General features: G+C 44.7%; 1 protein-coding gene across 3 annotated transcripts in view; it reads left to right on the forward strand.

Moving 5' to 3' along the window:
• The window catches only part of LOC136044318 (vascular endothelial growth factor receptor kdr-like), a 115104-nt gene that overhangs the window by 53009 nt on the left and 47726 nt on the right, over window positions 1-14369 (forward strand). For all 3 annotated transcript variants that reach the window (XM_065729569.1, XM_065729571.1, XM_065729570.1), the window contains exons 9-11: window positions 931-1106; window positions 12105-12255; window positions 14228-14333. In XM_065729569.1, the coding sequence (XP_065585641.1) occupies window positions 931-1106; window positions 12105-12255; window positions 14228-14333 (433 nt within the window). The remainder of the gene's footprint in view (window positions 1-930; window positions 1107-12104; window positions 12256-14227; window positions 14334-14369) is intronic.

Consider the following 14369-nt stretch of genomic DNA (forward strand, 5'->3'; position numbering starts at 1 on the left):
TTCCTAGCAGCAAACTAACAAGAAATTATCCGATATTCAGTCAAATCAATGAACTCTGCGTGCCAGGAGCTATTTTTAATTGCCTCTGGTTTTTAGGAGATAAAAACCTTTATGGGAGCTAGAGTGGGAGCATCCCCTTTCCACTGCCAGGCTTTGTTCCCAGGGCTCAGCACGCAGCAGCTCAGTGGCAGCTGGGACCACCAGAGCCTCCTTCCCCACATGCTGCAGATGTTGACATTGGAGGTCTTTCAGTGCAGTTTGAATGACTGCAGAGGAGGCTTTCAGCATGCTCAGACAGCAGGACATGCACCCCAGCTTCTCCTTACACCAAGTCTGAAGCTCTGTGTGTGGCAAAGTCTGCCCTATTTCATATTCATAACCCAACTCTGGGTTAGCAGCGAGCAGGAGAAGGTCATGGAGCCTCGCCCAACCCACTTCTAGTGATGGCTCAGGGTTGTAAATTCCTGCCTGTTGACTCTAAACCCTCCCTAACTTTTTCATAAATAAAGGATCATTCATACATGCTGAAAAACATATGTGATTAATTAATATCTTGTTTTAAAACTAATGATACAAATTTGGGCTAACCCATCATTTATTGCACTTAGTATTGCGCATGCAAGCTGCTGTTTGCCATCCACAACAATTCGGGGGCACCTCCATTTGCATTTCTGATAATAGCTGAGCATACAAGAGGCACTGATAGCTCAGATTCATTAAAATATCTTCTTCCTATAGCACTGCAGATGCTACTCAATCTTAGTGTGAAAGGGCAAGGGAATAGAAGCCCAGTTCAAGCAGGGGTTCCAGATCTGTCTGCAGTGCTGTTTCTGAAGGATGACCCTTTAACCACTCTCATTTGGGTAAGGCTTTCTGAGGGCTAACAGCCACATGTGCACGTGATGAGCCTTGCTGGGACTTTCACAACAGGTACAAAGATGGCAAACTGATCAAGGATAACCAAACTTGTTACGAGCCAGACCCAGCGAAGTACAGGCTGGGCATAAGAGATGTGCGACCAAAGCATGCTGGGAACTACACCATTGTCTTGAGCAATGCAAAATATGGCCTATACAAGAACCTCACCATGCAGCTGGTAGTGACAGGTAAGAACTTGATGTTTGTAATGATACTGCTGTGTTCTTTCTCTTTTTCTGTGTGATATTATTTTATCAGTTAGCAGAAAGGAGACAGAAGTCCCCATGTTTACCAGAAATGAGCTACTACAGCACTGTGCGTAGAATACCCCCTTGTTTAGGAAACCCTGATGATCCATTTCATGTCAACCCATGCTGAATAGAGGCAATAGAATGGAGATCTGCAGTGAGCAGCTAGGCTGAAATCAGATCATCTAAAACTACCTTCCACCAAATTGTTGAGCTGTTGCACCTCAGAAATAGACTGCACCATCTTTTTGTTGGGATAGTGTCTGCAGAGGGACACGGAAATGGCTTGAAAGTGAAGAGCCTGTCAATAGGAGTTTGGGAGGATATCTAGTAGTGAGGTCTGGAGCTGGGGGCACAGTTTCCCAAGAGAAGTGGTGGAAGTTTTATCCCCTGAGATTAAGAACTAGCTTGGGCAAAACACTGGGGAACATCCTGTTGGGATAGGAAGAGTCCCAAATGTGCTGGCGGAAGGAACCAGATAAGCTGTTCTGTCTTTCATGTCTCTCCATCATCCTGCGACAGAAATACTAAGTCTGCATTTCATGTTTAGTGTGTTGTCATTTATCTGCTGGGAGTATTTGAGGGATAGGCTCATTTTTCAGGAGGATACAAAGAAAATGGAGTGCAGTGAGGCTGGCTTACTTGACAGAGAGGGAATGGAAATACTGGAGTCACATTTATTAATCTCCCTCATTGGGATGATGGAAGGCAGAGCTCATTGTCTCTTTGCACATCTACTGCTTCTTTTAATGCGGTGAACTTAGGAACAGAGACAGAATCATGAGGCCCAGCAGGAGCTCAGCATCTTAGCTCTGGTTTCTTTTGTATTTCCCAAGGTTTGCTCAGGCAGTGAGATAGGTAAAGTGGTTGATGGAGATTTGTTTTCTTTTCTTGGTGAATTCTTTTCTCTTTCTTCTCTTTACAACTAAAAATATTCTCAGTTGTCCTGTCTTGAATTACTTATGTACTGTTGCACTATGTAACTTCCAGCATTTGTTTTTTTTTCTCATTTCACCTTTCACAAAGGAATAATGCGTAACAAATGGAGAACTTGTTACCTGGGCACACTTGGCCTACTGAGAAAGCTAGTGCTTGCACCAACTTAAACAACCCTTAATGTGTTCTATAGGACTGGAGATTGCTGGGAACATGCTCATGGTCAGCTCAGTGATGGCCAGGAATGTGTTAAACTGAGGCCATTTATTCCCTTGGGGTTGTTTATCCATACAATGGTTCTGCTGTCTTGTTAGAGAACAGAAACATTCAAAGGAAGAGAAAATTAAGAATGATAATAAATTATCTTGTCAAGGTAAATATTAGCATTTGCGTGCGAAAGAGAATGTTTAGTTGAAGAGCAGCCATTCCACAAATAGGCATATCAAAAACAAACAGACCTTGTTTGTAGGAGCAAGATGCTATTTCAGGATTAAACCATCCATGCTGTTAAGTACAGTACAAGCCTTTCATCTCTCTTGTATGTACAGGCATGTGTTATTCTGGCTCTCACACAGTGCTTGCCTAGCATGGTGCTCATTGTCAGCCTTTATTTCAGATCAGCCCAATGAAGACTTCAATCAGGAATAATTATTTCATTGCAAAACACCCTTTCTTAAGATTATGCAAAGGCCAGCAGCTGCAGGACCATTGCTGACCAGTGAGGGTACTGCCTGTTTGAAGCACAGGAAACATGAGCAGCAGGTGCTTCTTTACTGGTAAAAAAGGCCATCCCACAAATGAGACACGAAGTGGAAAATACCTGCCAATGAAAGCCATTGTTTTTAAGCAAATGACTGCAAACAATGAGGTATTTGCCTGGACTGCAGATAGGAGTGAAACAAAACTAGGGAAGCTCTCTTCCTCGCCAGGCCCTTCCCTCTGCAGTGCTAACCCAGCGTGTGGATCTGAAGCATGCGACCCAAGGATGGGGTCATTCAGCCCAGATGCATGTGGGAAGAGATCAAAAAAGGAAAAATCTGTTCTTGAAGCTTATCTGACTGCAGGAAAATACTTTTTTTCTCATGCTTTCAGCTAGGGAGAATGGACTGCTTTTTTTTCAGATCTGGGCATGATTTGCTTTATATTCAAAAAACAACCTGAATGCAGCTTTTAATTTTTCCCTCGACTCCTAAACAAATAGCCTGACACTTAATCTCCAGTCCCCATGACTGATGTCCTGATATCACACCTGGGCAGATCCAATTGTTTGGCATTTCAGCAGGAGGAGGCCAAAATGCTTTGCAGATATGTAGGATTACCTTGCCCACTGCTGAAACAGAACCATCTCTGTGCTGAAAGGGGTGATTAATGTCACTGCTTAGAACCAGGCAGTCTGCAATTACTGAAGTTGGAATTTGAACACTGGTATTAACAGACTTCATGGAAAAATTCTCTTGGGTTTGCAAGTCAGTGCAGTGGTAGGAGCATCAGTTTTGCAGCATGTGTTAGAGGTGGTGCCCGCAGCAGCCCACCTGCCAAGCCTCATGCCAACTGCATGCCCATCAAGGGGCTTCCTGATGAGCTACTCCTGAGGAGTAGCATTTCTTTTTGAGTAACAGCATTAGTCCCCGGAAGGCAGGGCCAGTCTTTTAAATTTCAGAGCTGCATCTGGGAAAGAAAGCAAATTCTGAACTGTCTTATTTAAATAGGCTTTGGAATGTAAAGGTAAATATCATTTGAATACTTTCTCTTCCTGCAAATAGATGCTACACTGAAGAAATTATAAGCGAGCATACAGCCCCCTCTCCTGTGAGTGCCTTCAAAGTAATACATCATTAATTCTCCTGAGCAGCACAGATAAGGTAACTGGCAGGCAATGTGCTGTGACAAACCCATCACTGTCAATTTGAACTAGGTGTAGAGGAAGTTCAAAGTTAATAGAGTTGTGAAATGTTATCCACAAACAAAGTATAAATAGCACTAGAACTCTTACTCATCAAGTTGTGTTATATTAACTTTGCAGTGCATTTTATTCTGTAATAACAACAGAAGAGAACCCCTTAAATAATAGGATGAGAAAATAAGGGATCTGCCCGAGCCCTGCAGGACAGCAGCTTACATGCACTGTATCTCCTGACCTGCTGAAAGACCTGCACTGCTGCAAGCTTTCTTTGGAATCATCTTCCACACTTAACTGGTAGCCAGCACAGCACTTCTGGCATGAAGTACTGTACTTGCAAGGTATTTTGCTTCATAGTAATGAGTGCAGAAAGTAGGAGCTATTTCCCTGCAAAGCTTGATATGGCCATAAAACTGATGAGTGTCTGCAGGGAGCAGAGGTATTTATCGTCTCAGCTCCACAGAGACAAGAAGCAAATGGGCAAATAAGGCCCTGAGCTGCTGCCTGGGAGCTGGTGGCAGTGCTGGCCCCAGCGATATGCAGGAAGCAGGCACACCAAACTGTGCACTTGCTGTCTGGCCCAGAGAAGAATAACGCTGCTATGCAAGCAGTGTCTTTAAGAAGTGGCTTAGCTGTGCTTCTGGTTACCCATGCTCTCAGTGCAGCTGGAATTTCATCTTAGAGGAGCACATATCTCCCTTGTGGGGTCCTATTGGCTCATTGAAGGACTCAAGTCCCCAGGAGGCAGCTGACTGCATTTTCAAAACTCTCCTTCTTTACATATTTACACATCAAACACTGTCCAAGAAGCGGTGGGTTGCTGTGTTTTTGTTTTGTTTGATTAAATTCTTATTGAGAAAAGCTTCAAGAAAATAATGTCCTAAAGAATTTGGAGGAGAGGGAGCAAGAAGAAGGAACAATCCTAGCAAACAGCTGGTGGCTGCACATCTGAGCCAGCCAAGGAGGAGAAACGTGGGAGAAAAGAGTTATTGCAGGCTGAAGTACAAAGCCGTTTCAGAACAAAACATAAACAAAAAATCCCCAAATCTATTTATGGGGAAGCAGGCTGCATTTCATTCTCACCCTTGCACAAGTCATCTGCATGCATCAGAATTCTTGCTGAGCCCTTTGTGGGGCAGTCAGCACGCTCTGACCATCATGCTGTGAGTGAAAGTTGTATAGGAGCAGAAGTTAATTCCAAAAAAAAAAAAAACCCTGGATGAATAACCTCCTTCACCACTTTTCCTTTCTCCTTTGTCCAAAAGTTTCTCTCCTGTGCTCTGTCAAGGCTCTTCCAGCAAATATTGCTTTGGGTTCCTGCTGCTCTTGTCAATTGAAATTACATTCCCTCGAAGAGTCTTGATCCCCAAAGCTTCTTCATTGTATCTCTAAGAAGTGCAAAGCAAAGTGCTAGCAATAGCTCTACCAAAAGCAGTAGTTATTCACAGGCTCCTTACAAATTCCCTCTCTTCTGGGCATGGACCAGACTAGGAGACCCCTAGCATGCAGAATTCACATGTGCATTGCCATGTGCTCCCCATTATGTCACCGAGATGGCTGTACCTCAGTTTCTGTTACTAGGGAGAATTTAGCTCCAGAGCACTTAATGATGCGTGTGTTGCCCTACTCTGTAGTCAGGCCAGCTCTTCATATTTGGTTTAAAATCAAAGGCAAAGGGAGTTCTGTGCTTGACCTACTTTGGCTTGCAAGGGATGAGTTGACATCAAAGGAGTCCCCAGTGATCTCCACAGAAGTTAATAAATACATGGTGATCCATGGGAACAATACTTCGTCACCTTAACCAGATCCAGAAATAATCTGAAGAGGGAGACAGCCCTCAGGATGAGGTTAATTAATACTGGGCTGTGCCAGGTCAGAGCAAAGAGCTCTTAGAGGGATGGAGCTCATCTAAGGGCAGCAGAGGGGAGTCACACACAGTCCTCAGTGCACGGAAGGGCCACAGAAACCTCTGCTGGACATTAGATGTGAGAAATGGGAATTTCTTTGTATTAATACTGCAATTAGGTGAAAAGGTTGAGCCAGATAGGAGAAGTGGGGCTGCAAAAACCTTCACCTTGCTTGCATGTGTCAGTATTCTGCCAGGACTGGCTTTCCGTTGTATGTCACATCCAACTGCAGTGTAGCTCCTTGGAGGATAACCCATTCAGGAAAAGCCAAAATAGAAAATGTGACTTTCCATCTCCTGGGCCAGATGAGCAAACTTAGAAACCTGTGTATAAAACACAGCCTGTCTCCAACTAGCTGTTATTTCAGTGTGTTCCTGCCTGAGCCCATTGCTTAGCTTTCCTTGCGTGTACTGCCAGCTCTGGCTTTAGCCAGTGCTCTGGGAGAAAGCAAGTGTGAAGTGCTGCACCATCACACGGTGCTCCAGTTTGTCCTTCAGGTCTCTGATAACAGGCACAGGCAGCAGAGAAACTTGACCTGGGAGATACATGAAAAAAAGAAAGAATGTGGAACACAAACTGACTGCATCAGGCCATTCTTGCACAATTACTAGCAAATGATGAGGAGTTTTCTCACAGACATCACACAGTCCCTGCACACTTGCAGCCCTGCGGCCCAACCTGCCCCCAGCCTCTGTGTGTTCCCTGGTGAAAAAGCCTGATGGACCTTTTTCCTTTTGTTGGGAGTTACCAAACCAATTTTAGGGAGAGGAAGGTGTGGGCCTGATGTAGTTTGCCAGAAAAATCAGAGACTTTCAGCTCATGTCTTTGCAGCAGCAATCCCCTTCTGACAGCCCTTGAAATCTAGAGCTGGGAGAAGTTGGGAAGTGGCAGCACTTGTTTCCATGCTCTCAGCCAAGTCTGTAGGTATATTAAATGGGGCTTTTCTCCTCTGAAAAGCAGGCAAAGGGGGCACGGAGAAAAATCCTAGAAAACTGCCTGCTCTGTTAAAAATTAAGCAGCTCACTACCTTGCATTTATTTTTCAACTCTTGTTTAGCCGGTAGGAATGAGAGACAGACAGGAAAAAACTTTATTTTTTTCCCCAAAGCATTGGAGGAGAAAGGTGATGGTGACAGATCTGGGAAAGGTGACATGCGACTGAAAAAGAGACAGCCTCCTTCCTCCAAGGTACAGAGAGAGACATCTAAAAGTGACTTTACAAGGTCATGAAAAATACAAACCAAACGGCAATCATCTTAACCACAACATTCCCAGTAAGGTAGGGCAGGAGCACTGTGATTCTTCTTACAATGTGCTCATCCAGTATCCAACTGGATGGCTTTTGTGCCATTTGCTCCCACCCTGCTGGCACTGCAGCCTGCAGCAGCAGCTTGCAGAGGAGCAGCAGGCAGTGTGCTGCAGGACAGGCTGGGGCCCATTACTGTTGAGCCCAAAGCTGTTCCTGACAGTGGGACCCATGGAGGGACTTGGGCTGCTCAGCTCATCCTGGCACTGGTTGTGTGTAATCCACCCAGAGCAAAACAAAACAGCCAATAGGACGAGACAGCCACCCAGAAGGAAACAGCTGGGGTTAAATACAACGATCTGCTCAGCCTAAAACAAAAGTCATTTTAACTAATTTAATTCAGACAGTTTTTCTTTCTTTCAACAAAAATGAAGAAGTGCAATGATCACTTGTAAGCTGAACACAGATGAAGTGTTTTTACTCAAGGGAAATTTCATCCTCTTTTGCCCATACCATTTGACCAGTCTAAGCATGTGTTAATGAGCTTCCTATCTACGTTACAAGTATTCACCTGGCTCAGCTTGCAGAGCTTCTATTTCCATTAAGTACCACAGAAACACAGATGAAATATTCTGAAGTGCAAATTATTTTTGCTTTTGGGAAATAGAAAGGGCAAACTGAAATCAAATGGACACTGTGAATAGTTTTTAATGAAGACCCATAGTCCAGCACAGTACATCAGGTTGAGGCAAAATGCTTCACTGGACACTGTGGTGTTTTAATGATTGCTCAATATGAAAACATTTTTGAAACTCAGTTAGTAGTGGGGAAGGTGCGTAAACAGCATTTCTGTTCAGGTCACTGGAAGTAAAGCAAAATACAGAGAACATTTCTATGTGCTGGCCTCTATATTTGGATGCTCCTCTGGGTGACAAGTACGCAGCTCCATAATAACCTCTGCTATGCCTGAGAGATAAAAGAGTCTCTTGCCAAAGGAGTAATGCCATGGGGTCAATGTCCCAGTCTTCTCCTAACGTTACAGACTAAACACTACACAAGAAAGTGAGATGAGATTTGCATAATGCTGATCAATTTGAAATTTACAGTAAGCAGATCTGCTTTTTGATTGCATTTCTCAGTGCAGCAGCAGCAAAGTCGTTAGTTATTCGGGTCAGTTCTCACACCAGCAATTGCACCTCTGCAGAGAGGGCTGGGGATACAATCACACTTTCAGCCGAGAGACAAAAACCCACTTATTTTGATACATTTAAAGCCCCCTGAACATTGCACATTGCAAATACAGCCAGAGAGGAGAAAGCTTTTAAGGTTTGTTTGGCTTCTGCTTGAGAAAACTCAGCCTGGGCAGGGCAGCAGTCAAGGGATGGGAGGCAGAGGTTGGAAGCAGGCAGTCAGATCTCTGGGGAGGGGCTGAAGGCAAGAAGTGGGACAGCGAGGGATGCTTGAGGTCAGCAAGGAAGTGTGCAGTGATGTGCAGTGTGCAGTGCAGCTCAGTGCAGCTCAGCACTGCTGCAGGAGTGCTCAGGGCAAGAACACATGGGGAAATGTTTGGAGAGCCCACGAGGAGCCAGGAGGGCTGCACTGTGCCCAGGGGAGCAGGCAGAGAGCACTGCAGGGCACAGCACAGGGGCAGCTGCTGTGTCACTCTGCTGTTGTGGTGCTCTCAGGCTCCAACAGGGTTGGTTTTTTGCATGCTTAAGGATAGCTATATACATGCAAATGTGTCTGCGTTTTTTTAGATGCTTAATTTAAGGTGCAACCTGAAATAGACTTGGATTCTGGCAGTGCGTACCACTGGATTCCTACCCCAAGCCTCCCCCCACACCCGCACAAAGCAGAGATGTACAGGAGCTGGTGCATAACCCACCACACTGCTTTGTAAGCAGATGTGAAGGAGAAAGCAAAGCAGGCATGGAAGAGGGAGAGAGCTGTCTGAGAAATACACCATTAGGTGTACATCAAGTAATCACAGCATTAGGTTAAAAAATCCTTAGCTGCCAAGTGCAGAGCCATTCTGCAGGCAAGGTTACTGCAGCTGCCCACTGGTTACAGTCTGTGCAAATCTAAAAGGTGAGCTCCTAGCAGAGAAGACAGTGAGCTTAGCAGGCCCAAGGCTTTCTGTCACTGATGGAGGCACTTTCTGCAGGCAGAATCTGGTCCAGCAATGAACAAAAGGAATGGCTGTCAGGGGCACTGTGGTAGGATGGCCAGCACGTAGCTAGCACAGTGTGAAGAGCTTCACTGAGTTTTCAGCCCAATAAATGTTGCCCAGCACATTCAACACCACAAACGTGAGGCACACGGGGCCGGATGCCAGCATCTCTAACAGCACAGAGAACTGCTTCCAAACCAGGGGGAGGGCTGCGCTCCCACTGGGGTAATGCCAAAGCAAGAGTCGCTCCAAGGGTAACACACACGTCCACTGCACCCTGTGCAGGGAGAAAGAGAGAGAAACTTACAAAAACACTTATGTTTCTGAATGCCATGCCCAGAATTTACTACCCAACACTAGCTATGTTGTAATGCACTGCAAGAGAAATGATGGGGAGGCACTTCTAGCCAGCCCCTCAAGATTTAAGAAAATAATTGCTCAAACCTCATAAATACTAATTATTTCAATTGATGAATCATTTTGACTCATTCTAGGTTTCAGGTAATATTTAATAGTGCTGTGCAGTGAAGTAATTGTGGAATTAGGAATTCATTTGTCACTCACAGATGTTCTTATTTTAATTAGATCAAGTTAAAACTATTATTTCTTTTTTAGAAGGATAATTTAAATGACATTCAACTCATTCATCATTTCACAAAAAAAAAAAAAAATCTCCTAACATTAAAAGATTGCAAACTTAGTTTGTCCCTCATGCTCTTTCAGACAAAAACAAACACCAGGCGTACTGTCCCTCTCCCCAGGTGTGTAAATCTTTGTTCTTTCAGCTTAAAAGCACAACACTCGAGTAATCTTTCACACTGAACACGAGTCTCTATTTCTGAGTGAAAATTATGCTTTTGAGTTCAGTCCAAACATGTAAAATAAAGGATTTGAGACTGAAAGGAAAAATGTATGAGACCATGAAGAATGCGCTTCTGTCTGTGGGGAATTTCACAAAATTATTTTTATGATCAGAAATAATTTGGTGGTGGGAAATGAGACACTAGTTACAAGGAAATTCAACATTGGTGCCAAAAGTCTGTGCCGTGGATGGACCATACACCCACAGATCTCCGTGCACTTGGTCAGCAAGACACTGCTTAGCCCAGAATGCTCCTGCTTCCTGATGAGGATGTTCAGGAAAGACCTCAGGCAAAGGCTGAAGAGCTGCTCCATCTGCTCCCTGCTTCCCCTCCTCTGTCCCAAAATGTCAGTGCTGCCCCTGAGGTGAGGAGTAGACTTTGGACCCTGGCAGAGATGCATGTGCAGGCAGACCAAAGGGGAGCAAAAGGCAAAGAAGGGTGCAACAGCAAAACCAAACCAAGTCCTGTCGTTCATGGTTTTCTTTAAGTGAAATGCTAATTGGGATCTAATTAAGGTCCTTTAGAGCAGCAAAGGTTTTACTATGAATGTTGGGATATAGCTGAAGCAGCTATAGTCAATTGCTTTCACTGGGTGGAGAAGGAAACCTGATGTATTTCTGGCAATGTTGAGCTCAGAATAACCTTCTGAGTCTGACCTGGCAGCAAGAAGAATGGTCGTTGAGGGTCCTGCTGAGATACGGAGTTGGCATGGTGGGTCCTTGGGCAAGAGAGGAGGGCTGGAAGGGAAAAAAATGAAGAAAAAGGAATAAGGAAAGGGCTCAAGATTAATGAGGTGGGCAGTGGCTTCTGTTTATACATCTGGGGCCTCCTTGACAGCAGAAAAATAAGTTAAACCAAAAAATAGAAAGCTAATCTGCATTCACTTCCCAACTTGTCAAAAGCCTTCATGTAAAGCGGCCGCTCTCGGCTGGACAGAGGGGTTCCACTGCAGGACCCCAACCAATAAATCTGTGTGGTTTCCTGTTATGAGAGGCAGACAAAGATAGGACTAGGGATGGGCAGAGCTGTCTGCACAAGGGAAGAGCCTGTGCTTTCATTCCAATCTCAAACCCACCCTCTCCAAGGTTAGGAAAAGTTCAGTTCACTTTGGAGATTTTTTAACATTATTTCTCATTTTTGCCTGTTTCTGTGGGAGCTGGAAATAAATGGGACAAAGTGTTTTTTTTTTTCCTGCTGGCAACAAGCAGCCCTGAAAGTGTCACACATGCAAATTTGCTGTGGTGAGATTTCCAATTCAAGGGTGTGATCCTGCAGTCCTTCCAGATGGGAATAACGCAGTGACCTTTTCAATCTTTTTGCTATTTCTGTAGTAAGGATTTCTTGGTGTAACTCTACTAGTGGTTTCCATCCATCACTTCTTCCTTGCCTTCTTCTCCCATTCATCCAGTGCATGGCATATATAAATGGAAAAGGTAAGCAGTGTTTTCAGATCAAAAGGAGTTTTCTGCAGTGACCCGGGGGAGAACCTCGCACAGTGGTAGTGATGCTGCAGAGCAGCAGCTGCTTGATAAGGTTCCTCTCTGGAGGTGGCGTCAGAAGTCAAACACTGTGGTGCCACCACTACCTGCAGCACCAGCCTGATCCTGCAGTCCCCAAGTGATAGATGTTTCATGGCATAACATTTTTAGAAGCGTAGCATGGCCACAGTGGCATTTGAAAGCAATTCAGATGAATGTGGTAGTGCTGTGATGCATCTCTGAAACATCAGAACTAGTGCCTGTGTTCCTCTGTGTGCATGATGCTTTCAGTATTGCTGATAACTGCCCTACAACTTCAGCAGCATCAATAAACCATCACTGTTAGTGGTGGCAGCAAGGGGCTGCCAAACCTTTGATGGAAACACCGGTGTAAACTTGTTCTTTTGTACTTATTTTGTTGTTGTTGTTTTTTCTTTAGAGAGACCCAAAATCTATGAGAAGGAAACTGATTTTGATAAGATCGAGCGAGTGGAATTAAGAAGCAAGCACAAAATCCAGTGCACTGTAAGTGGGAATCCTGACCCAAAGGTTGAGTGGAAGTGGCAGCCCTGCAGCCTCACGGACACGCTGTAAGTGCACATGGGCAGCTCTCACTGTGGGTAACACACTGCTAAATGGGCTGCTGGCTCCACATCACTTCTTCCCACCACATCTTGTGTGTTTTAGTGATCACAAGCAGTGATTTCCCCATAGATTTCCCCTTCTAGATTATCAGAGTTGTGTCAGATAAGTTTAAAATGAATACCAGTCAGACTGGAAACTCCTTTATCTCGTCTACCAACATTCCTCTGACTTACCAACATATTTTCTTATCCCTCTTGGATGCAGCCTGTATGGTTAAGGCACAAGATGCCTTTTGGGATTTACCTTTTATGAGTAGACACCTCCCTTGTTCCTATTGCAGAAGTGATCTACGAGGCAGGGCCTGGACTCAGATCTGAATGGCAGTGTTCCTGTGGCAGTCCCAGGGATGTGGAGAAGTCACCTGTAACCACTGCAGCTGCATTTCAGCTCTGTTTTGTGGTGATGAGGATGAAGGCAGCTTTTACATCCATAAAAAGAAGGCAGCAACTCTAGGACACAAAAGAGAAAACTGTTGGATGGTTCCTTATTTTCTCAGTTTCAGTGCTTTTCCAAATGCTGCAATTGACAAGGAAAAGTGACAAACAGCCACTGGTGTCCCAGGCTCTGTACTGCAGCCTGGCAGCAATGCTGGGTCTGAGAAGTGACCCACTGTCCCTGCACAAGGAAAGCACCCCTCATCTTGCTGACACTCGGCCAGGAAGTTGCATGGCAATGATCTATAGGCTCAGACAGGGCTGTTGGCACCTCAGGTAAGCAGAAGGCACACAAGCTGCTGCTCTGAGGGTGTTCAAGCTGGAGCAGGATGGAAATGCCATAGGGAAATACTACACAGTCATAGGAAAGCCGCAGAGATTACATGAAGTCTTTTCTAGACTTTTATGTCAAGGGAGAGAAAATTGGTCACAAATGCTGAATAAAGCCAGTTCTGAATGAGTGCCTTGGTGGCAAAGGACCTCACATAACCCTTGTTCCAGCTCCCTGACTCTGATCTTATCAATTCAAACACAATTGCAGAGTGGCGTCCACCTCTCCTGGCCTCTGGGGCAGCCTTATCTTTTCCAGCAGAAGCTGTAGGAGGATTCCTGTGGGAAATGACACAGACCCCACTTCCTTCTGTTGTCTCACTTCCTCTCTCTCCCTCTTTCTCTCCCCCCTCCTCACTGGTGTACTTTGAATCCCCAAACTCTGTCATTGTTCCTTATAGCTGTGATGTGATTTGCTTCCTTTGAGTTTTTTCCCTTCATCCTTAAGACAGAATAGTGCCTTGCAGGAAGTCACCCAAGGCAGCTTCTAACGAGGCTGTTTTGAAAGCTATAAACCCTCCCTTGACCCAGGGTGTTAATGTTCTGCACTGATATGGCAAAGGCACAGCTGATTCACGTGTTAGCTTTCTGCAGTAGTGAACCTTGGTCATCACCTGTAGAAGTCTATATGCTCCTAAAGCCTTTGTGCTGCTAAGCACAAGAAGTCCCATGCATTTATCAAGTTAAAGATGTTAGAAAAGCCCTTTACCTTGGATGGTGCAGATGTACACCAGCACAACATGTGTTACATACACATTTTGAATTTTGAAATGCATTGCAAGTGCTCAAACCAGAATGTAAAGAGCCATGACTGCACAGAGCTGGACTCCTACTAGCCAAACTAAAATCACTTGATTTAATTAGCATGCTCATGTTTCAGTCTGCAGAAAGTCTGGGGGTTTCTTGGCTGCTTATGTGCTGATCTTCGGTCGCTTTTGTCAGGGTGAGTCCTAAATAATTTTGAAATGCTGCAATGAAGGAATACAGCAGTTTTAGAAAGAGGCAATGATCTTTATCAGCAACAGCTTGTAGAAGGTTTTTAAGACCTAAGACTACTGCTTAAGAATGACACTGTCTCACTTTAATAACACCTCCTTACATTATCTGTAGTGACTCAGGTTCCTGAACACCACTTTTCCTTTTCTACTTCCAGATGCAACCCCAGAGGGCAAAAAATTGTGGTTCAGGAGAACATGTTCATAGGCAACAAGATCAAGAGCATTGAAAACATAACCATGATGCACGGGGACAAAAGAAAGGTATGTGTCTGATGAAATCTGTGTGATCTCTTGGAA

Source organism: Cyrtonyx montezumae, unplaced genomic scaffold, assembly GCF_038088225.1.
Source record: "Cyrtonyx montezumae isolate F1298 unplaced genomic scaffold, pur_monq_1.0 scaffold_11, whole genome shotgun sequence".
NCBI lineage: Eukaryota > Metazoa > Chordata > Aves > Galliformes > Odontophoridae > Cyrtonyx > Cyrtonyx montezumae.